The sequence below is a fragment of the Mesitornis unicolor genome, unplaced genomic scaffold (genome assembly GCF_000695765.1).
Source record: "Mesitornis unicolor isolate BGI_N332 unplaced genomic scaffold, ASM69576v1 scaffold37423, whole genome shotgun sequence".
Classification (NCBI taxonomy): Eukaryota; Metazoa; Chordata; class Aves; order Mesitornithiformes; family Mesitornithidae; genus Mesitornis; species Mesitornis unicolor.
Window position 1 is genome coordinate 4,508 of NW_010173293.1, and position 23,322 is coordinate 27,829.

The 23,322-nt window shown below is 42.7% G+C and overlaps 1 protein-coding gene across 1 annotated transcript; it reads right to left on the reverse strand.

The window, feature by feature from the left end:
• Positions 1-18,100: 18,100 nt before the first annotated feature.
• OSTM1 (osteopetrosis associated transmembrane protein 1) lies at positions 18,101-22,769 on the reverse strand (the record flags this gene model as incomplete). Its single annotated transcript, XM_010180685.1, has 5 exons — positions 18,101-18,392; positions 18,700-18,865; positions 19,591-19,755; positions 21,094-21,191; positions 22,655-22,769. Coding segments are annotated over 5 exons (600 nt in total), but the record flags the coding sequence as incomplete, so codon positions are not given.
• Between the last annotated feature and the right edge of the window lie 553 nt (positions 22,770-23,322).

A 23,322-nucleotide genomic window follows, 5' to 3' on the forward strand; every position in this document is an offset into this window, starting at 1 on the left:
CAGGAGACTGGGAACATAAGAGTTTATGCACCTCATAAGCTCATCTGTGACATTTGGGCCGTGATTCCTTGAAGTCTTACCCTTAGCAGAAAATCCAATGACTGAGTTACATCAGGAATCAATTTCATTGGCATTTTGGCCTACTTTCTTCTTTCCTGTTTGATGCGAGAGAGTAATCATGGGGGTGCAATACTGAAGCTTGAGCAGCACTTTAGAGGTTGAGGATTTCCACTGGCTTAGGTCCAAAATGCTGACCTCTCTCCTGTTTCTTCTTTCTTTTTTCTCATCTTTCTCTCTTCCTCTCTTTCTTTTCTGTCTTTCTCTCCTTCTTTCCTCTCTTTCTCTCTCTCCTTTTTCTACCTTTCCCCCAGCCTCACACAGGGAGCAGCCACGAGGGTTTTGCCCTTGAGGAGGTGCAGGCTTTGCCGCAGGGCTTCGCAGGCATCAGAGAAGGGCACTAATGTTGGGAATATTTACAACGAAAGCTGAAGCACGGCTGCAGCTTCTCTGGAAATTAATAAGTGTTGCTGTTAAAACCAGCAACTGGGACTCAGGGGTATTATGAGGATAGGCACAACAAAGATGCAGTAAGTGGATTATCTGCAAAGTCCTCCCTCCGCCTTTTTCCTCTGCATTTCCCAATTTTGTTTAAATTAACTATTTTATGCCATATTTTTAAACATGGTCTAAAACTGATTTGCACTGCCTTTAGAAACAGAAAATAATTTTAAAACTATGCTTACTACTTGGCATTCAGAGCTCTTAAAGCAGTATCTATTTTGATAGTTGACCTTGCAAGTTGGGAAAGACAGAAGTAAGTCACAAAGATTCCTGCGGGTTAAACTATTTTCCAAGCTGATTATGAAGCTTAACGCTCAAATGGTCTTTGCACAGAAACTCACAAAATACCTTTTCTTTTAAAAGGGTTATCACCACCTAATTCATTTTACCTCTGATTTCGCATTAGAGGTATTGTTTACTCCTCTGCAGCTCAGAAAATGCTCAGGAAGTATGATATTATGGTCCACCCCACAAGCCTGTTCCAAGATACAGCAGCTTAGCACAGGATAATGTTGCCGTCCATTCACCATATCTGGACTTTCTTAACGAATATTGTTTGAATGTTTAAGAAGGGCTTTCCCTGACATTTTATTTCTCTCTCAATAATCTCAATCATGCTGCCAGTGATCAGGCATAATTCGCATTGGCACCATTGCCTGGCTGCTACCGGTGCAAGATCTGCCCAAGAAATAGTTGCAAAGACATGAATTTGTGTTGGCTTCCAGAAAGTTTTTATTAGCTCTCATTAACAACTTATATTTAACTACAGTTCTCTGGTTTACTTTGTCCTCTGCTTATTTTTAAAGGGCAGGAGTGTCTGGGTTTAGATTAAAGTGTCAGAAGGCAAAGGATAAAAATTGTTTTTTAATTAAGATTACAAAGCAATTAATAACAAAAAGAAGTCATGGCTAAAATAAAAGGGGTTTTAAAAATAGCACCAGCTGGGTGAACTGTTATACACCTCACATTTGTTGGTATATAGCCTTCATATAGAAAGCAGAGCTAAAGGAGGCATGGGGAAGGGCAACAGAAATTATCAAGGAGATCATCTTAAGATCATCTCACAGGGACCAAGGAGGCAGGCTGGGACTCTGCCGAGGAGGTGGCTGAGAAAGGACATGTTGGAGGTTTACAAAATTTTGGCAACAACAGCCAAGCAGAAGAGCTGCTCGCAAGTATTGCGACATCAGCGTGGGGGAACTGGAGGAAACTCGCAGGAGACTGGTTTAAAAGAGATGTTCTTTATATAGGCAGTAGTGAACTTTTTGTGGCTGGCAACTATGCAAGACTGGGGGATTCAGAGGGCATTAGGAAGCTGATGAAAGGATTAGATGAACGATAGATCCATGGGTGGATACTAAAAAGACTAGGCCAGGACACACCCCTGAACATCCCCAGCACAGCAGTGCCAGATACAGCAGAGAAAGGGGGCCATGCTGCAGGAGGTGGCCAGGCTCATGTGTGCTTGCCTGTTAGCATCTCCTGTTGCCTCTGCCCAGTGAAAGCAGCAATGTGCACTTATATTCATGGATACTCCCAACTTCAGCCTATGTCTTCTGTAGAGGGGCTTCTTTGCTTCAGAAAATGACTTTTTTTTTTTCCACGAAGTCTTCTTGTCTGCAGTGTAATCAGCAGTCTCTTTAAGGCACTTTGACATTTCTGCTTCTGCGACAGAAATGTCCAGCCCAAATGCATCTTGCTCAGACAAGGTGATTTCCACTTGGCCCAAGCCATCCCAGGCAAGATCTTTCATGCAACAAGAACTGGCTGCATGGTCAGTCTGGCCATGCAGCAACTTGACACATACTTCAATGCTGCCCATGGTAAGAGATGGGAAGTCTGCAGTAAATGAAGATGAAGCCTCTTTAGTAAGCAGTGGAGCCAGGGAATGCCCTGGCGCATCACAACAGCAGCCAAGCCTGTGACACTCCCAGTATGGGGCAGCTGCAGCAGTGAGATTTACTGGCAAGAAACTGGGACAGCTCATGACAAAGCAGAGCATCAGCAACTTGCAGCAGCGCACCTCTGGGCACGCTGAGTGCCTGCCTGAATTGTGTACCCAGGGCATCAGGAGTAAGATGGCCTTTGGTGCCAGACTCCGATCTTCTGCTCGCTGGGCTGAAATGATGATCGTGGAGATTCAGGCACTGAAGGCAGGGAGTGCAGGTAAATGCAGTCCCTAGAGGGGCTGGGGACATGTGCATCTTTGCTATGGCGAGGGCCAGGCCATCACTCCAGGAGGTCCTGACCACTTCATGATGCACACCAAGCCAGCAAACACACAATAGCTTCAGCCCAGCTAGACAAAACTCCCACAGCTGAAAGGGGGATGGCGTGACCAGACATCAGGCAGCTTTGCTGCTCAGCAGAGGTGCATCTTAAAGCTTTGTTTTTACCCTGATGACTGCCAGTCTATGAAGTAAAGATCTGTAAGAACACCATTATGTGTTTTCATATTTATTTTTCCTTCACTGATTTCCATGTTGGTTTTTTTCCCTCTTTACCTATCAGGCTGACAAACCCAAAGCTGTATTGTATTCTCCATCTTATATGCCAGGCACCAGGTGATAAAGATCTGTAAACCAAATGCAGAGGCTGTGCAAGCATAATGAAGGGAATAATGTAATTCTGTAGAGCTTTTATTTTCATCCATCATGAAAGCGCTGTACTTCGTGACAGAAATCTGCGACCACAACCTTTTCAAACATGGGCTACTATAGAGAGTTATTACTTAGGTGAGGTGAGCATGTGAGACCGTGATGACATTGACTCCATTACCAGTATTTATTTTCTAAGCTTTTCCATATACAGGTCATTTACCTCTTTAAACTGCCATAGCAAATGGAAGGGCTGTGTTCAGTGCCATCTGCAGCTGTACTTGGGCTGCCCCTTCTACTTGGCACAGCATACACCCCCTGCCCTGAACTGCACCAAGCATTTCATGTTATTCTTTCAGATGTGTAATGCGCTGCATTTTGCTACAATTAGATCATTTTCTGAATTAGTAAGGGAAAAGGAAAAATGTGCTAACATATGTTTTCATGTGCTCCTAACACCTGCTGAAAATGGATTGAACAGATTTTTAAAGACCAGTGCAAGGACCTTTAGCGCTCTTCTCCAACTCTGTCCAAGGATTAACCGAGACTGCCACTAGGCTGAGACTTTGTATGATGTTATATTGATTTTTTTCACAGCTGAGCTATACATTTCCAAACACCAGGGTTTCTAATGCAAATGCTACAGCCTTTCACTGTAGCAACTTAGAGGAGCAATGCTATGATTTTAATAAAGCTGTCAGATTAAGTGACTGCATGGTTACACCATGATATTAATACACGTTCTTAACTGTCAATTAGTTAACTGGCTAATAAAAAGAGCCTAGCTTATAGGATTTTACTAATGAATATAATGCTTTGTTTCTGGGCAAAACATATGCTTTGGATATATAATTAGAAAAAGCCCCCCTCTCTCTCCCCCATCGAGAGAGCATGTGCAGCTGAATAAAGGAGCTCATTATACCTGCAAGGGGTCAAAGTCTGTGGATCTGTAGCTTATGGTATTATGACAGATTACAAAATCACTCTATTATGTTAGTCAATCTGTTTCCAAGCACAAACTAGCGGGGAGCAGGGCACAAGAACCTCCCAAGCAGGGCGCCTGTTGGCTGTCCCTGGCGGTCTCATGATGGGTCAGCTGGCGATGACACCATCTCTGACAGCTCCCATATCAGACCTTCCCCGCCTGACTTCTGCCTTTGCCGTTGCAGAGTCTCTTCACCAATGATCAACCCCTGCTTCAGGTTGCAAAGAGTTCCCAGTAAGAGCTGAAACAAATTTGAAATCTGTGCGTAGCTGTCACTTGTGCTAATGAAAGGGAAAAGCAGAGCACTTATGTTCCAGCTGACCTCTCTCAGGCTCTCACCTTGGAAAAAAAAAACCAAAAGAAAATTAAAAAGTTTTTAAGTAGAGAGGGGAGTAGCTAAACAGCAACAGCTGGGAGGAAAAGCATTGGGTTCAGTTTTAGTGCACTTAGGGGTTTAAAAGGAAAAAAGTAATTCGTATACAGGATAAAGAGATTTCAGACATGATAGAGATCCTAAGAAATATTTGACTTTCCTAATCTTCCAGGGAAATTATTCTGCTGGTAAGTCTTATTCAGTCAAATCAGCATAAAACTCCTTGGTACCAAGGGGAAAGAAAATCCCCTTGTATTGGAGAAACATAGCAGTAGTCAGCACTGTAGGCACATACATTTCTGATGGACTGCACCTTTCCAAAATCCCACTGGACATGGGTGGTTCCACCACTGCCTTGGGCTGGTTATTTTGCTCTTGCACCAAGGCCAAGAGGGCCCCAGCACACAGAAGACCAGAGGGTAAACCAGAACCACCAGGATGGCTTAAGTAGCTCCTGAGGACTGGAAATAACGAAGCCACATCTGTGCCCCCTCGTCAAATGACTGTGGTACCCAGGAAGATGCAAAGTCTGACCTAAGCTTTCCCTGCAGCTGGGACTTGTACAGACTCCATCACATGGGATTTTGTCATGTCTAACCAATGGTGAGGTCAGGCCACAGCTTTTCTGAGGGGTACTTTCCTCTTCTCAGCTGTCCTTATCATGAAACTTGTAGGAACTCGTTTCTCTCTGCGTCTTCTCCTCAGTTTGATTAAGATTTGCCAAGAGGTTCAAAAGCTAGGAGAGCATAATCTGCATCCACACCCCGTGAGCACAAAAGCTTGCTTTTCCCAGGATGCCAAGCTCAGAAATGTACTTGCCCTGTTATTGATTGAGGACTTTTTTGTAGAAATACCATGTTGAGAACACACTTTCAACCATTCCACATTTACAACAGGCACCAAGTGTCACACAGCAGCAGTGGCTTCTCTCATGGTTAAGTGATCTGCAAAGATGTGGGCAGAGAGGATGGGCAAGAATGGGAAAAGAAATGCACATTTAGCTCTCACAAAGATCACGGAAAGCCAAGCGCTGGACTATGGCAAAGAGGGGGTACAGACAAGCAGGAAATGGCTTGCTGCATCTCTTTTTTATTATTTAACAATATATAAAACAGTGATGGAATAAGTATAATTCAAAAAGGCAAGCTAAGCCAGAGACTGAGGCTAGGGCTTCCTGCAAAATGGAGAAGTGATGCCATGCAGGTGTCCCCATGTTCACCCTGGATTGAGGTCAGCAAAGATTTAAGGAGCAGTTTGGCTCACCCTGTTGCAGATGTGGGTCTCCCCATGGTCTCCACTGCACCACTATACTGGTTTACTGGGATAGAATCTGTTTTCTATTCAGGAAAGCTGCATTTCTAAAAAGACTTCAGCACTCATTTTGAGTAGGAATAAAGCTGATAAGACACTATGTTTTCATTTTCAGTCAGCATGAATATGTGGTGATCAAGGTCTTTGGCGGTCTTGAGATAAGCAGATGCAGAGGCTGGTGAAAGTGGAAACCCAGGGCAGTTGACCCCAAGCTGGCCAACAAAAGTTTTCCCACACTATAACATCACACTTACTATAAATTAGGGAGTTTGCTGGGGAGGGCCCTTCTTCTTCAATGGCTGCCAACCCAAGAGGGACTCGCCTGCTGTTCTACTCCCGAGGCCTACTCCCCCGCTATATCGGCTGAGCATAACTCTGTGTGCTTTATATTAATACTATTATTAATATTGTTTTTTAATATTATTATTTTATTAAAATTGTTTCTGTTTCAACCCACAGATCTCCTTTCCTTGTCTCAATTCCCCTCCCCGGGTGGGGAGAAGTCATTGGGTGACAGGACTGTCTAAACCACGACAACCACAGGCCACCCTGACTTCCAGGGACTGAAACAGCAGCTTAGACACCAAACCTGCACAAGATCTCTCCTGGAGATGCCTGCATTTGAGGCTGGGTGCCACCAGAAACACACCATGGGACAGCCACAGCATCAGGAGAAAGAGCCACAGCCCTTGGAGGATGCAGGGCAGCTGAGGAGAGGTTTTGTAGGGTGATGTTTGACACCATCCTGCCCCAGCAAGGAGCTGGGCACAGGGTCTGTTGCCCAGCAGCCCCTTCTCAGCACCTTTCTGGACCCTCTGGGTTCACTCTTAGAGTTGCCCCTGCAAAAGTGGATTACTGGGAAGTTCAGCATAGGCTCACCTTGGGGCAACTGGCTCTAGGTGGCCCTGCTTGAGCAGGGAGGTAGGACCAGATGGCCTACAGAGGTTCCTGTCCTAGTAATAAACCTCACTGCAGCTGCAAAGCACCCCTGTAATTTTAAAATTGCCTTTTTCAGTACCCCTCCAAATTAGCTGGAAAAGCTCTGAAGTAAAATAGAGGGTGAAAAATCAAAGCAGGAAACCTCTTCCTTTCTCTTTGAACCATCAGCTCAGGTGAGGTTGGTGAGAATTTACCATAATCAAGCTTTGCTGTTATTATAATGAAACCTGAAGGGAACTTCTCCTTTAACAGGAAGCAGCCTTCCCTGGCAAACACCAGGAAGTCAAAATTGGAGTATTCGAAGCAAAGTGAGTTTTTTGAATAAAGCTTCCCAGGTTTTTAGAAAAGATGTGAGGGTTTTTTTCCTATTAATCTTCGCAAAGATAAACAGTCTGCCAGTGTCTTTCTCCTGGAGATAATATCTGTTTTATTTCAGGAGCTAGCTTTTCAGAGACTGAATCCAGGCATGGCAAAAGTCAGTCCATGTCCCTGCAGATCAGCAGAGGGACATTAGCTTACACTGGGCAACAATTTGGCCCATCCACTCTGATGTATTTGGCTAGCAGCCAAGGAGTTCATGACTTTTATATGTTTCAACAAAAGGCGTTGAAAAGAGCTTTTGATATGGTTATTTGGTGAAAGAGATCAAACGTTTCCCCTTTGCATTAATCCTTTTCATGTTTCCAGTACATAAACTAAATTTTTAAAACCTTATCCTGCAGGTGTTCAGGCACACGGTGTGAGAAATGGATATTTGGGGGGTGGAGTGTGCTACTGGGGTGACTGCAGAAGAAAAATGGCAGAGGTTTGGGAAATCTAGACCAGCATAGAGACCATGAACTGAGAATGATGAGTCGTACCTATTGCACAAGAACTGGCAGGCACCATGGAGAGGGGCTCCTGGGCTGGAGGCGGCCCACAACAGCAGCTCTTCTGTTCTGAATTCAGCATCACTCTGAAGCGCATCCCTTTAAAGCTGCCCAGGACGTGCGTTTCAATAACACAAGAAATGTCTCAAAGCGCCCCCACCATGCTAGCTTAGAGGGGTGCTGGGCTGCTCCCAGCCTCGCCACCCCAGGTTTGGCTTCCTTCTCCCAGAACATCCTTCTGGGCACAGGCGAGGGCAGAAAGCCTCCTGCTCCCATGGGGGCAAATCTTGGGGGAGTCCCTCTGAAATGCGTGGGCATAGGAGGGTTTGCGTGAGGGTCAGGAGAGGATGAATTCACTTACCTACTACTCAACATTTCTTTTCTGACCGCTGCAGCCTCTTTGTGAGCTCAGCTATTGTATGTGTGCCAGGCTTCACTGCTGTTCTCAAAAGCTGCCCCCAAAGTGAGATTTACTTCTAAGAAGTAACAAAACCCAGGCAGGCAGTCATACTCTCTTCATCTTTCCTGGGTTTTTTATTTCTTTTACAATGACCTCTAAAATATTTTCCCATTAAAACAAGGTCTATTTTTTAAGCTACCAATGTAATTTAATTAGTCACTTTTCACAAGAGGCACATCTGACTGGAATTTATGCTCTTTTTATCCCCTTTTAAGCAGCATACAGACTTTTTCCTACCAGTGAGTAAGATGCGGTCTCTGAGTCTTGGGTCTAACAATCTCTATTTTTTTTGTTGCCCTTTTCCTTTAGATGCTGGAAGCAAGTATATTAGACAGTCTGTGCACCCCCATTTCACAGATCATCTCACTCATTATACAGGAGTAATGCTCTCTGAAATCAAGAAAATGCACTTAGTGGGAAAAAAAAGGTTGGACTAGATGATCCTTGTGGTCCCTTCCAACCTGCTATGCTATGATTCTATGAAATACATATATATATTTAAAAAATTATTTTAGACATTTTTATCTGTCACTTCTATATCTGTCCGTGGTGTCTTATGCTTATTGTCTCCTTGGAATGAGTTCCCAGTATAAAAATATGAGTTTTGTAGCGTCAGACAGTTAAGATAACATACAGCCTAATTTCTGCCCCAATCACATAAAGGATGGCGCTGTTCCTTTACTCAGCACTCACAGCTGGATCAACAGAAATTTTTGGCAAAAAAAGTGCAGATCTTGAACTGAGATGTTCATAAATACAAACCATAGCAGAGAAGAAAACCTGGGTTTACCTAGCCTAAGTGTCTTCAAGATCTTATCACTGATTGAAAATAGTTCAAACGTGAAGCACATGGGTCACATCCTGGCATCCTCATGCAGAATGGCCATGCATCCAAATCCCTGTGATGTGGCCATTTTGTTTAGAGGCCTCTAGATGTGGCAGCAGCAAAAACATTGAGAAGGCAGAGACAGAGCACATCTGTATATGCTTCGCTTTTTTTCTTGAGGTTACCTATCTATATGCAAGGCCTCTGGCTGCTGTACAGCAAGGTGCGTGCTGCAGGGTGGTCACCCCCCCGAGTCTGAGAGAGAAGCCTGGTTCCCATCCTAGAGCTGCAGTCCCTCTGCATCACCAGTGGGAAGCAAAGAACATCTGTTTTTACTTCTTACCTCCTGTTATGGGAGTTGCTTTCACTTAACTAAAGTAAGTGGATGACACACTCCCCAGCAAGGCTGGTACTCTTGGGGTGCTGGGTCAAAGCAGCCTCCACCACACGGCTCTTTGAGGATGCAGGTATCACGCACGCTGATGGCACCGCTTCTGAGGACTCAGCCTTTACTCAGAGACATAAAATGATTACTGTCATTAGTGCCCTGGATGTTTACTGATGTACCAGAACCTCATCATGCTATGCGCCGCACAACCCACAATGAACTGCGGGTGCCCATGACCCTCCTTTTTGGCTGGGCAGTGGGAGCATTGCTGGCAGCACCAGGAGCCAGGCTGTGGGTCCTGGACAGCAGCCACACAGGCAAAGGAGCCTATGGTCAAGTGAATTGCAGCGGTAAGCCAGGTGCTTCTGCAGAGAAAATGAAATGTCGGTGCTGCTTCAACCTCTGAACAGGGACCAGGTGGGAGAGAAGAGCCTCCTCACTCTCTGCTCGGGAAGTGCTGGGTTAAGTTTGTTTATCAGCTTTTTGGGCAGCTTTTCTTTCAGCCCTGTTCCACAAGAGTGTGTGGGAACAGCCTCTGCTCACTCAGGGCTCTGGTACCCTGCAGTGCTCTGCAAAACTTGAGGATTTGTAGCCTTTGGTTGCTGTGAACTCAGAGTTTCTACTGAGAGTGTTACTGGAAAGAAAATCTCAGTGTTCAGGTGTAAAACTCTTTTTGAAGTATTTGGGTATCAGAGGGAGATAAGCAATGCTTCCTAACAATGAGCCACCATCTGCTTGTGCTGCAAAACCTCAAGTGTTAAAGTGATTCTGCTGCAAGATCATCTTCATAGACTTGCTTTCATGTCCAATAATCTCTCTTGCACCCTGAGGCTGTGGACTTCTCTTTGCTTTCTGACCCTGGTGGTTGTCAATCTCTGCTGTTCCTCCTGTCCTTCGCAGTCAGCTGAAAAGCATTTCCTCAGGGAAAGCTGCTGTAGTCACCTGCATTATCATCAGAACCCAGCTCCCACCTGGTGAATCCGCAGGAAGCTGCATCCGCCTTGCTTGAATCAGGATTGCAAATATTAAAGATAGAGCAGCAACCACCGGGTACAGAAACCATTTCTGAGATGGCAAATGTTACTCCATCACGTTCCCTAGTGGGAAACCGGTTACCAGTTTTCCCCTCATAAGTCCTTGCAGTTGCCTCATGGATGCAATAGGTGTGGGGACAGCTGTCAGGAAAAGATGCTTTAAAGCTGCAAGCGTAAACCCACGCTGCTGGACTTTGGCACAGCCCGTCAGGGTGTCAGGCTCCAGCAGCTGCCCAGTGCACAAAGTTGCAGCAGCCTTGCTGATGGCTCTTGCGGCCAGAGGCACCAGTCGCTTCTGTTATAACAAATAAAAGTCCAAAAAGCAGAATGCCCTCAGCTTCCTGGAGAAACTGAGCTCTGGCAGGCCCTGTAGCTTCTCAAGCAGCGAGAGCACCATTTATTTCAGGGACCACACAGCTGCTTTGCTAAACTGAAGGGTTGTGGTGTATTTGTCACGTTTTTCTTTCCTTCCCCAACAGTGCTGTTACCAGCAGAGAACAGACACCATTTCTGGAGGATGGTGAACCTCCCTAGTGAGATGTTGCTGTGGGACTTCACAGGGAGAAGCTGGGTGCAAGCTGGGCTGCAGGTGGCTAAATATCACAGAAATAAACAGGCAAGGTTGCCCTGACCATGCCAGGCAGCCAGCAGGAAAGCTAAAAGCCAAGGAAGTCATTCCAGGAAAGAAAAAAAAAAAAAGAAGAAAAAAAAAGAAAAAGAAGAAAAGAAAAGCTTAATCTTAGTAAAAATATAGTCCCTGAGCACTGGCAGGGTCAGGGTCAGATTGGGTTATGTGTTGTATAAGCCCCATTATACAAGCCAAGGCAGGGTAGAGGCTTTCCCAGGACTATTCAATCCTGCTTGCTCTTTCTCGGTTTCTCTGTTGCTCCCTCGTTCCTTCCTTCTCCCTGTCCCTTCTCCCAGTGCTCGCTTGGACATCGAACAGGTCTGTCCAAGTGCTCCCATCACTGTGATTTAGGAGATCACACAAATCACTTGGTCTTTAAATAAAATATGAGTGTGGGAGCTTACGAGTGGACCTCACGTGAGTAGCTGCAATAAAGGCAGTTCCTTTATATGCTGCTTATCTGTGTCACAGACAGACAAGCACATTCTGCTCCAGGTACACAGCCTGCTGTAATGCAGAGCAACCAGACCCCAGGGGCAAGGTGCAGCCATCACTCAGACCTATGCAGTCTGGACAGCATCAGCAAATGGTGCTGAGGGGGCTCATGATAACTGAGAAAAAAGGCACTGCATCCACGTTTCACAGAAATGACATGACTGTTACTATCCATCCTTTTGACATTTTTTCTCCTTTCTACATGTTTGAGTAATTGCTCACAACTCAGCACACTTCTGCAATACTTTGAAGCTCATTTCTCTGGTTTTAATATTCTAAGTGTGACCCCAAGACCCTGAGAAGCTGCTGAAATAGATACATACAACTCATGATATTCTTCCAAAAAAAAAAGAAATATAACCTTGCACTACAAACAGAAAATTCATTGCCATTTTTAGAACTGTGGATAATATACAGATGCCCTAACAAATACAACTTGCTTCTTAACCAACCCTGCTCTAAAGCAGCCTTTTCATGACAGAGGGAAAGAACAAAACAGTAAACAAAACCCACTGACTTTAGAGACTCCCAATTGAGGCTTGCCTGTGTAGTAGTAAGAGAACCTACAGTTTTACCTTTGAAACTGGAGAACTTAAACTTTTCAGGCCTGGCCAGTATTATACAGTAGTCTGTATTATACAGACTCCTTATTATACATTATACAGTACCAGACAGGTATGAAATACCTGTATCACTCATATTTCCCTGCCTCTTTCTATAGACACCTTTGAAAATCTCCAGTCTTTACCACATCTATCTCAGGACTCTGCCTTGCAAACCCAAGGTGCCTGCTCCTTGCCATCTGTTTTGCCTGCAGCACAGTAAATTGCTACTGTTTCAAATGCTTGGGAAAAAAAAATAATTGCATGAAGTCCAAAGGAATATTCTGATTGCCAGTGGCTGTTCTCTCTGTCTTAACCTAGATCAGTTTGACATAAGCCATTTACTTCATGGTTAACCCCGGAAAAATCCTGCGGGGAATATAAATTCATGCATTAATCCTACTCACCAGTTTGGTTCCACTTAGGTTTGGATGAAGGAGGTGCCACATTACAACCCTGACTCAAATTTACTGCTTCGAATGCTTTAACAAAACACCACTCCAGAGCCCTTTGTGATCCTCACACAAACTCTTTATTGCAGAGGAGAGAAAGAGACAACACCCTAAGTGCTGAGCATTACAATGAAACATAAAGCAGCATTAAAGTTGCTCTGTGCTTAATGCTGCGATTTAAGCAGCTAATCTTGTTTTGGTTGAATGGCATGTTCATTACAGGAAATAAATCAGTAACGTGTAGGATTATTGAAAAGGAAAGACATATTAAACCAGTTTAGGGCATCATATTGATTTTTTTTTTTTTTTTAGTGGCCGATTTAGCTTGGCGTTTTTCAACAGTCAGTTCTAATAAACGCTTGTATAGCACAGATTAAGCAGGTGGGAATGCTGCCCAGAAAGAGTATTATGAATAACTTAAGGCACTGGTTTAATTGCAGCAATCCATGATACTTACTGTGCTGGCACCAGAGGGAAATTTTCAGTATTAAAAGTTAAAACTTCAACCGAACTACTAGTGAGTGTCACTCTTTATTAAATATTTGAAAGAGCTTTCCAATATTTTCACCTCAGATGGGAATAGGGGAAGATTCAGAGTTCATTTAACTATTTAACTTATTTCCATCACAACTCACTAAGTTATTTTTTAAAAAATAATTAGCAATTTACTTGATGCAACTTTGCATCCCTGACTCTGCAAAATGTCGCAACAGCATCGCTGTCTCCTTCCACCCAGTTGGCCTGGTTCTGCCCAGTCTCATCAGCAAGGAAGATGCACAGAAGCCAAAAAGCCCAAACCCAGCTGACACTTCAAAGCAGCAGGCTCCTTTCTCAGCTATACCATAGAGTATTCTCAGAGCCCTTCCCCACAGTGCCACTTCCCTGGCACCAGCCTTGCCACAGCTCAGAGCAAGGAACAGAAGCAACTTGATTCAACTTCAGATATGGCCCTGATTAAGCAGGAACTTGGACTAGGTGACTCCCAAGGGTCTCAAAGTAGGGGTGACAGGAAGAGAAGAAACACAGATAAGGTTTGGGAGTAAACCAGAGTGCTCCCTAATGCAGAATAGCCTCCTCTCAGCAATTTGTCTATGTCCATGGAGAGTGGAGAGCCCCTGTACAACACCAATGACACTTGCAGTAAGCAAACTCCTGACTCACACACCATACACCAACGCATCAAAGCAAGGAGTCAGTAGGAAATAGGGGTGAGGAAATTGCTTTATCTGGAGGAAAATCATAGCTTTTTCTTCTCTGTATAAGGCTGAAAGTAACAAAAACCTCCCCGTCTCCTTATGTCTAGTCTGTGCAAGGTATGAATGTCCATCTCAGCCCTCTGCACCTCCAGGGAACTGTGCGCGCTCATGAGTGCTCCCACACACTCACGTTACCAGCGTAAATCAAAAGTGCCACAGGCAGCTCCTCAGGCCCCAGAGCAGATGCTGGGGGAAACCAGCTTGAACCAGCACCATCTTTCATGCAGAGCAGATGCAAAGTGTTGAGCTGCATATCATAGCAGAAGGCGCTGGTCAGAGAGCTCCCTGGGCCCACACACAGCCCTTGGTACAGATCATGCCAGAAACCCTCCCGATGGCCAGCAGAAATGCTGGTATCTCTATTAAGTTGCAGAATTTATTGCCTTTGTTCTTCCAAACAGTGCAACTTTTTACACTGGCAAAAATACAGAAAGCACTTAATGAATGGCAGGCTAAAAATGCTTACATCAAGTCTTCAAAGGAAAGTTCATATAAAATGTGAACAAAAATTGCTAAGTTACCCATACATTCTGATTAAGAGTGCAGTGACTTTGCTGATCACACAGCTTATCATTGCAGAGAAAATCTATATTCAGGGCATGAAAACTAATGTATAAATTAGCAGAAATGCAAGTAGATTTGATGGCACTTGATTAACTGGACAGTAAGCACCAGAAGCAAAACATGAGGAAACTGAAGCCATTTTGTGATTGTAGCAGGCATTTAATAAAGATGAAAAAAAGCAACTATTACACAAAACACAACTAACTTTGATTTGTTCTAAAGAAAAAGTCCTGTTAGCACTAAACAGGAACCCTTGCTGTGCTTGAAATAGAACAGGAGCTTTGTAAAGAGCCTTTGAACTAGGATTACTTCAACACCATCCACAACTTCACATAGTGCAAGTACCCTCCCCAAAGGAAGCTGTTGGTTTTGAGTAACTCTGAAGCAAGCCCCTGTTCCTATCCCACTAGTTGCTCCCAGTTCCTGATCTGGCCAGGGAACCAACCCACATGTCCCATCACAAACTAGTGAGGGACCTGGCTTAGATGCTCCATCTCCCTGCCACCAGTCCCCAGACCTCAAGTCTTCCAAGGACCAGAGCCTCCCCTTTCCAGCTTAGTTGCAATAAAGGCCCCATTTGTACCCTTTTCTCAGGGTCTTTCAACCCCCTGTGAACTCCAGCAGCCTTTCCCCGCAAAACACTCTGTTCTGAGGGTGCTTACAGACCCTCATTTCCCTCCTCAGTTACTCTGAGCCCCTGCACAACTTACTGGGTAAATCCCCTGCACTTCCCACCTGAGCTTCTCTTGTGCTGGGTCCCTCCCAAGTCCCTTGCCCAAGAATATAGGCCACCAGAACCTTTCGGCATTACCATAGGTCCCTCGCAAATGAAACTGAGATTTAAACTTCCCACATCCTACCGCTAGTGCACAAGCTGCTCTCATCAGGTGAGACGCCCAGCTCTCTCCATGGTGAGGCACTGCACTGCCATTTTTGAGAAAATCTGCCAGCTCAACAGCAACCCACCGGGGTAGCCAGTGCAGGCAACCAAAAGCTTTCCCACAAACACAGCAAGTTCTCCCCACTGTCCTTACTCACACACACAGAGGAAACTCCGCTGCAGCTAACAGGAGCCTTTCCATACACTGCAGTAGGTTTTGAGCAGAAACTGCCCCCTTTCTCAGCAGTTGCAGCTCATTTGTCCTGTTATTCAGCACAGCACTGCTTTGAGAAAGTCCTTCTGATGCCATTTTCCTGCAAATGGCATAATGAGGAATAATAAGCAGGTGCTTCTGAACACAGACCCAGAACAGCAGGAGTATAAAACTACTATAAATGAAGCAATTAAGTCACCACACTGTGCACTGTTTATTGACAATCTTTATTAGAGCTGACTTTGTGTTTAGGAGGTTTTCTGGTAAGTATAAATATGAATCGAAGTGCTACCCCACAGTAAGAAATCTTTATTTGCACAAAAAGATACAAACAACTGGTATTTCAAAGTTCATCCTATTTAGTACATGACACCAAGAAGGCAAAAATAAACCAAGATTAAAAACCAGCAGCAAAAAGAATTCTACTTCTCTTTCAACACAGTCTGAGTGTTCCCAGCACTTCTCTAGGAAATAGAGTATAAAGAGAATTAAATCAATTTCTATATGAAATATCCTACCAAAAATATAACACTGTGTAAAGAAAGTTAGTAGTACAAAGTTTGGGTTAGAGAAGGAAAAGAAAAAGGAGAAAATAGTAGATGTAATATTAAAAATTTCAAGTGAAAACTTTACTGCTGCTTTAAAGTAAAAACAAAAGTCACATGAATATTTCCGTTTGGCTTAGCAGTCAGGAAAATAAGAAAAGCTGATTTTTTTTTTTTAAGTGCTTAACCACCATATCCAAAAGTAATGACTTTCAGACCTACTTAACATGAATGTGCTCAAAAAGCCACTGCTTACAGTATAAAAGCTGTCATTCTGAAATGCTGCACATACAAACTGGCTTTATCTGCACGAATGAAAGATTGCTTTGAACAGCTCTCAATCATATGATGTCCCAAATCAATGTAATGCTATTAGAGCAGGCAGCTGAATAAGTCCCAGAAAGTTGAAGTTTAAGAATAAGAGATATAAAAAAAAAAAAATAATCTTTTTTTTTTTAAAGGCAGCATGCATCTCCCAGCCGCAAGAAGGTAACTCTATGTAATAACCAAAAGAAACACAGTTTTCTATTATTGGTTTGTTCTGGGTAGTTTATAACAGCTGTTGACCTTGACATTCACATTTGACAGAAGGAGAGAGAATACTTCTCAGTGATAAAATACAAAAAGGCAGTCATGTGGGTGGGACTAATCACTAACAGTATTTTACTTAATATTAAACATACTGTCAACTTGACTTTAAAACTGACAGTATGTCCTAACTCAAAAAAAAACCCCCAAATTTACAAGAAAAACAAGAAAACCAATGACTTGAAGAGTTTTAGGACTGTTTTGTTACAGTTATATTTATTTGAGCCTTAGTGCAAAGGAAAAACATAACATTCTAAGCTCCAAAGCAAGTCAAATACGTAAGACTACTACACAGGAGTTTTTTTGACAGACATCAGACACACAGATTCCAAGAGAAATTTAATTTCTTGTAATGGCCATTTTAGCTGTAATAGCCACTCATTTCTATCTCAGTTAGAAAACACACTTAAAAGTGGGAGCAAAGACTCTGGCATTCATTAACCTCAAGTACAGCTATAAATGGTTTCAACCCCACCACTCTCCCAAATCAGGACTATCACAACCAGACTGAACCGCCCATATTGCTGCAGCTGTTGAATTGTGCCCACAGCCTCTCAGTAGCATGATCCATTCCCACAGTTACTGTATGAATTTCTCCATCAGCTTTAGAATCCTGCAAGCTTGATTTTGTTTACATTCATCTATTTCACAGGCCTAATGTTTGAAACTATTTCTTGAAAGTCATCAATTCCCAACACAGTGTTTTCATTGTCCTTCAGGACAGTTTTTAAGTTAGAGAATCCTCTGGTTCATTTACCACTAAAATATATATTATCTAGAAAAGATAACTTTTCCTGTAGAAAGTTCCTGTAAACACCTGTGTGAGAAACCATAGCAAGGTCTAGACCAGAAAATTCAGCATCTCCAGTGACTTGACTTTACCTCATTTCTCCTCTACAAAAACAACAACAAAAAACCCAAATTAAAAAAAAATTTTCATAATTAAAAACGAAATGAAATCATAAACAAACAAACAGTGAACATTCAGTTACCCAAGCAGACATCCAAAATAAGCCTCTGAAAATTTAATATTTGAAAAGCAATTATTTTAGTGGTTGAAGTATGCAAATGACTAAATATGCCACCTGTTTCAGAGATAACTGAATATCGTAGTCATCAATGATTACCATTCAAGTCTAGCACTGGCAGTTCTGTTGCTTTTGCTGCTGGCTTTGGACATTATATATTACCACTTTCTCTGCATATTTCATGCTGTTTTTAAAAAAACAGATACCAGCAGCATGACTTTAGAACAGTATAGGAAAGACATGATTTTTTTTCTTTTTTTAAAGGTTTCCTGTCCATCCTAAGTCTGGCAAGACTGAATATTACATCAAATTGAACGTAATGTTTCAAGCAGGAACATCAAGTATTATTTCAAGTTTTGTCTGCCTATGAAAATCACCTCAAAAAGATTCAGAATCTCAGGTTTCTGTAAAACAAATATGATAAATATAGAAAAATACCATGCAAGGAAAGTGTAGCTATTCTGTTGATAAGTACAAAAGCTTAGAAAAACACCAGCTTCAGCCCGAGACTGAAAAAAAACCCCAGATTTTTCAAAACCAGAGTCCATACAGTGTCACACAGCCCTGCCTTGTCATGTTTGTTAATATCCTCGCTTAGAAGTCAGACAGCATTTTGTTTAACTTGTGTTGCTCTGTATCATTACACTAAACCATAATTAACTCCTCTTTTGTGCCGGCCTCATTCCAACACAATTGTACCCACTGTATACCAGCAGCAGTTCTCAGGTTTTGTTTTGCAGCTCAGCTGTATTTTTCTTGGATGTTCACAAGACTGGCATTTGACTGGATGCGCTTGGCTAGAAAGGGAAAAATTATATGAAAATTAAACACAAAGAATTCCACAAAACTAGTCTCTCCACTCCCTCTATTTATCCGACACAGACTTGCAAACAGCTTTCTGTTCACGTCCAGAAACTTTAATGAAAAGATATGGCTGAAGCTCTCGACTACCCTTCTTCAGGGGACAGCAGCAGACTAATAGTCACTATTAGTGCCGTCAGCACAGCTGCAGGCAGAGCTGGCTGGGGCCCCTCTCCCACAAGAGCCAAGCCAGTCCCTGGCACCACCCAAATCCAACAGTGAAATGCCAGTACCACCACTTACGCAAAATGAGTATCCGTTTCTTCTGCGTGGAGTGAAGGAAGCTACTGAGATAAAATACAATAGGTAGGAAGAGAATAAAGGATGAAACTGCAATCACTGGGACTGTATCACTGCAGGGAACAGAGCAATTGAAAGTCCTGCTCCAAAGCTTCCGAGTGATGTTCATCTAAAAGAAAAACACAAGCAAGCTATGAAAGCAAGCATGTGCATTTTTGCTGTGCAGCATAGCAAACACTCAGACTTCAAGATATCCAAGTGTTCAAATATTATCTCAGGAACCAACACTTTAATAGATCTTTCCCCAAAAGCAAGCAAATCCCTGGAAATGTAGAAACAGACAATTTAAACAGTGACAAGACTTCATAACAAAATTTCCACAAGCTTCAAAACCAGACTATACTCAGATATACCACAGACGTTGCCACGTGCCTGTTTGCCAGAGAACCCACTGACAGCCTGCAGGGACAGGGCTAATCCCACACTTTTGACAACACTCCTTTTACCCAACTGCTTAAAAATATAACAAAGCCTTTTCCAAACATATGTCCCCAATGCTGAGGACCCCTAGAAACAGCTGCTGTAATAAGGAGTCTATTATTACACTTGCTAGAACAACAGCAGTAAAGCTTCGCATTAAAAGCCAGAAGATTAAGGTTTTGGTTTGGTTTTTTTTTAAATCAATCCCCTTCACAGTAACAAGAAATTAAAGCGCAGCTACTCAAACTGGAATGCACTCGGGTGATCAGGAGCTTCAGTCATACTCCTGCAGCACTGACTAAGCACAGGACTGAGCAAAAGGCAATCCCCAGCAAGACAAGCACAAGCAAATGGCTCAGGTTAATAAAGACCTCCAAGACAAGGTCCCTCTGTTGAGTGTTAATAAATACTTACTGCATCTTCCACGTCAATACACAAGTGTGTGGAGTGCCCAGACTCACCACCTTGCCTGTTAATGCTTTGCAAGTTGTTATACAGGTCATTCAACATTTTGTAGGTTTCGTTGCAGTTTTTACATACTTCTGTGTAGTTATTTGGTGACAGATAGATGGTTTGTCCCTAGGGTTATAAAACAGCATTCATACGGAGTTTTAAGGCATTATTTAAAACAAAACCAAAAATAAAACCAAAATAAACGTATAAACCAGAGTCAAAATTGCACCAAAATCTGTATTCTTAACATCCTATATTGAGTAGAAACCCAAACAAACAACTCACATAAGAACAAAGGAGGAAAAGGGACCAACTCAAATTCACTAGGAACAGGATCCATTTCCTGCAGGTTATGCATCTCAAACTGATTGCTAAACTAGCAGCTTTTTTTTTTTAACACTTAATTTTAAAGTACCAGTTCCCAGAAGGAGGAAAAAAAAATTACTAGTAATTAAATGTTCTTCTGGAGCCAGAGATCAGGTTCCTTAATACTGTGTTTTGGTTTTTGTTTGCCCATACCTAACAAGCAGCTGTTGTTACTGCTGAGCTGTACTGACCCAGACAGACTTTGCCACAGTAAGTAATCCTTTCCACTTGTGGCCTTTACCACCCCTGAATGCAATACAACAGAGTTGAAAACAAAACTACAACCTCTAAAATATTTCAACCCAGTAACGGTTGTATCAGCCACCCACCAACCACTGGGTTAAGTTTAGTTCAGACACTTGAACAGATCAAAAGGGCAGTCCACATTGCTGCTGGCCAAGGCCTGTAAAGGCACATTTCCTAGAAATCATCATCATAAAAAAGCAAACAGTTTCTCCAGAGATCGTTTCATACCTATCATTTCCCATTTTTACCATTGAATGATCCCAGAACTTGGCCAGTTTCTGACTGAAATGAAATACGTGGATTCTTTGGCTATTTAGGGTATTTTCTTTGAGGACAATTCCCATGTTTATTTCGCTAAGTAAATTATATTGCCTTTGCAATATGGACAAACTTTGTCCATCTATAATTTTACTAGTCAAAAGAATTGTTACAGTGATTGAAGGTACTGGTCTTTCTGAACTAGTCTATATTATCAAAAGGCTATTTAAAGATTTAATTATTAAGTCAGAAGACAACAGTTCTCCAAAGACGTAGAAAAAGAGACTTGCAGCATGCAGACATGATGCTCCTTACTATATAATTATCAACTATTGTGAATTCAGAAATTCTGATGTGAAGTAGCATTGCAACGACATACAAAATTAAGTAAAGGTGAATATCAATTAGAACTAATTTTAGCCTCTCAATTTGTAAACATCTGCATTTTATAGATCATTGCTTTATCTGCCTAAAATTCACAAACTCACCAGCAGTTTATTTGCCTAATATGTATCTGTATTTTATCCAGCATCAATAAGATTTTGCTAGCAATTAGAGGATTTAGTGCTTCTCTTAAATACACAGCATAAATACCTGAAGGTTATGTTCAAAACATGTCAGAGATTTATTGAATAAATCCAGGAATTCTACAGTAGAATTTGATAATCCCTCGCTGCTGTTCTTTAAACAATCTGTCAAGCAGAAAGAAAAACATCACGATATTCTAATTTCTACCATTTCCATAGCCGACAAGCCCCAGACACTCCACTCGTGCAAAAAGAGCTCTCGACTATAAAAGACAGGTCTAGGCAACACTGCGGTTTCCTTATCTGCCTGCCATTGATGTCTCAGACCTGCTGACTTAACTCTTCATCGAGAACACATTTCAGAATTAATTGGCCTTGATTAAGTGAAAGATGAAGACTATCATCAAGAGCTTTCTGAAGAAGGGGTCTGAATTATCTTTGGACTTTAAGACAAAACAAGACATTACTTTTATTTTCTACCCTGCAAAACTGGCTTTGCCCAGCAACAGTAACAGCCATTATGTGAAAGGAGAAGCAGCAGCAGTAGAAATGAAACTGAGAGCGAGCATCCAGGAAACAGCTTGACCACAAACACAACAGCAGAATGACAGCGGAGGTTAATACTGTTTACGAAATGAGCTGACCATTTCACTAACTCTGGGGCTTTCCTCCCCATCACAGGCTCAAGCCTACCATGTTACAGCTTCCACTCATCCCACTCCACTTCAGGTGCTCCAACCAGACAGTCTCTTGAAACCAACAGCAGTTTGGGAATTTAGATGTTCAGCAACAGCATTGTGAGAGCAAGCCAACATCCTCAAAAGTTTTCGCAAAAGGAGGAAGCACCATCAGCGTTGAGGACAAGCATTCAGCTGGGCACTGGGCAGAGAGTACTCAGGTCACACACCAAGCATGGCAGGACAGCACAGAGCTCCTCTCATACTGCCCTTCCAGCCCTCACACAGCCCAGGCTCACCAATGGAAATAAACACTTCTGGGCTCTCAAGGGACTCTACAGCAAACCCAGTGTCTTTAACACTAAACTCCACAGTACTGTTCCCTCTGCATTCTAGTCCCATTTCCCACACCAGGGGAATGGCAAAAAGCCACAGTTCAGCTGTAAGCGTGGCACAGCACCATCAGCATGGGGACAGTGAGACACAGGGATAGACTTGGACACCTTTCACCCATAAAATTAAATAAAAAGCAAGGCTGTGGAAACAGATACCATTCAATGTGTAAGCATCCCAGTTACTGACTTTGTTAATAAGCACTGAGAAGTTTCTTACGTTGTTTTTTTTAAAAATGGGAAGACAGAGAAAAACAGAAGAAACTGCAATGAAGCCAAGGAAAGTCTACAGCAAAGTCTGTAGATCACGAAGAAAACTAACATGACCACCTTTTGAAAGAATAGCCTAAAAGAAATATTTCTATAGCAACTAAGTTTTCCAACAGACTAATGCCCTCAGATTTTGGCAGTATCCTTTACAGAATAAAAAGCTCTTGACTCCTTAGAATTTTTGTTATCTACTGACAATATTTAAACAAATACATATAATTCTGATCTATGTAAAATTTAGGGGCTAAGTCAAAAGAGCAGCATGAAAGCTACAGAACAAGTCACGTACTTGCACAGTTGGCTGCCTCCCAGGTCTCGTTAAAGAACTCTGCAAGGGTCACAACTATCTGCAGCCTGTCTGAGGTCAAGATGCTTCTGGCGCAATTGTGGCTCTCGGAAGAATTCTAGAAGAAAAAGAAAGCAACAAAAAAAAAGCAACCAAGTGTTAAAAATACAATGGGAAATTTTTGAAACTTATTTTAGGCAAACATAGCTAAACAATCACAACCTATCACATCGATATTTCTAGAACAGGCTGAGCAGAATTGACAGAACAAGAAAAGTCTTTTGATCCTCCAAATCATACTATGCAGCCAGAGAGGAGGACAGGGTCGTTCTCATCAGGCTGAAGGAATATTTGAAGGAACTGAACCAATAGACTGACCTCACAACAAACCAAACCCAAACAGCAGCAAACAGCATCCAAAACCGCTTTACCAGTGTACCGTATCAGCAGCAAACTTCCCCCTGACACAGCAACACAGTCCTGCACAAAGCAGCACCTACAGCTGCTCCCCAAGCCTATGACCAGGCCAGGCTCTCGCCCTCCCCAAATGCAGGTACCAAACTCACCTGGTCTTAGTGAGCCATCCAACACAACCCATCCTGAAAGTGGGCACTGGCACAACTCTTACAGCAACTTATTCTCAAGACAAACTTATTAATAAAGTGCAGAGC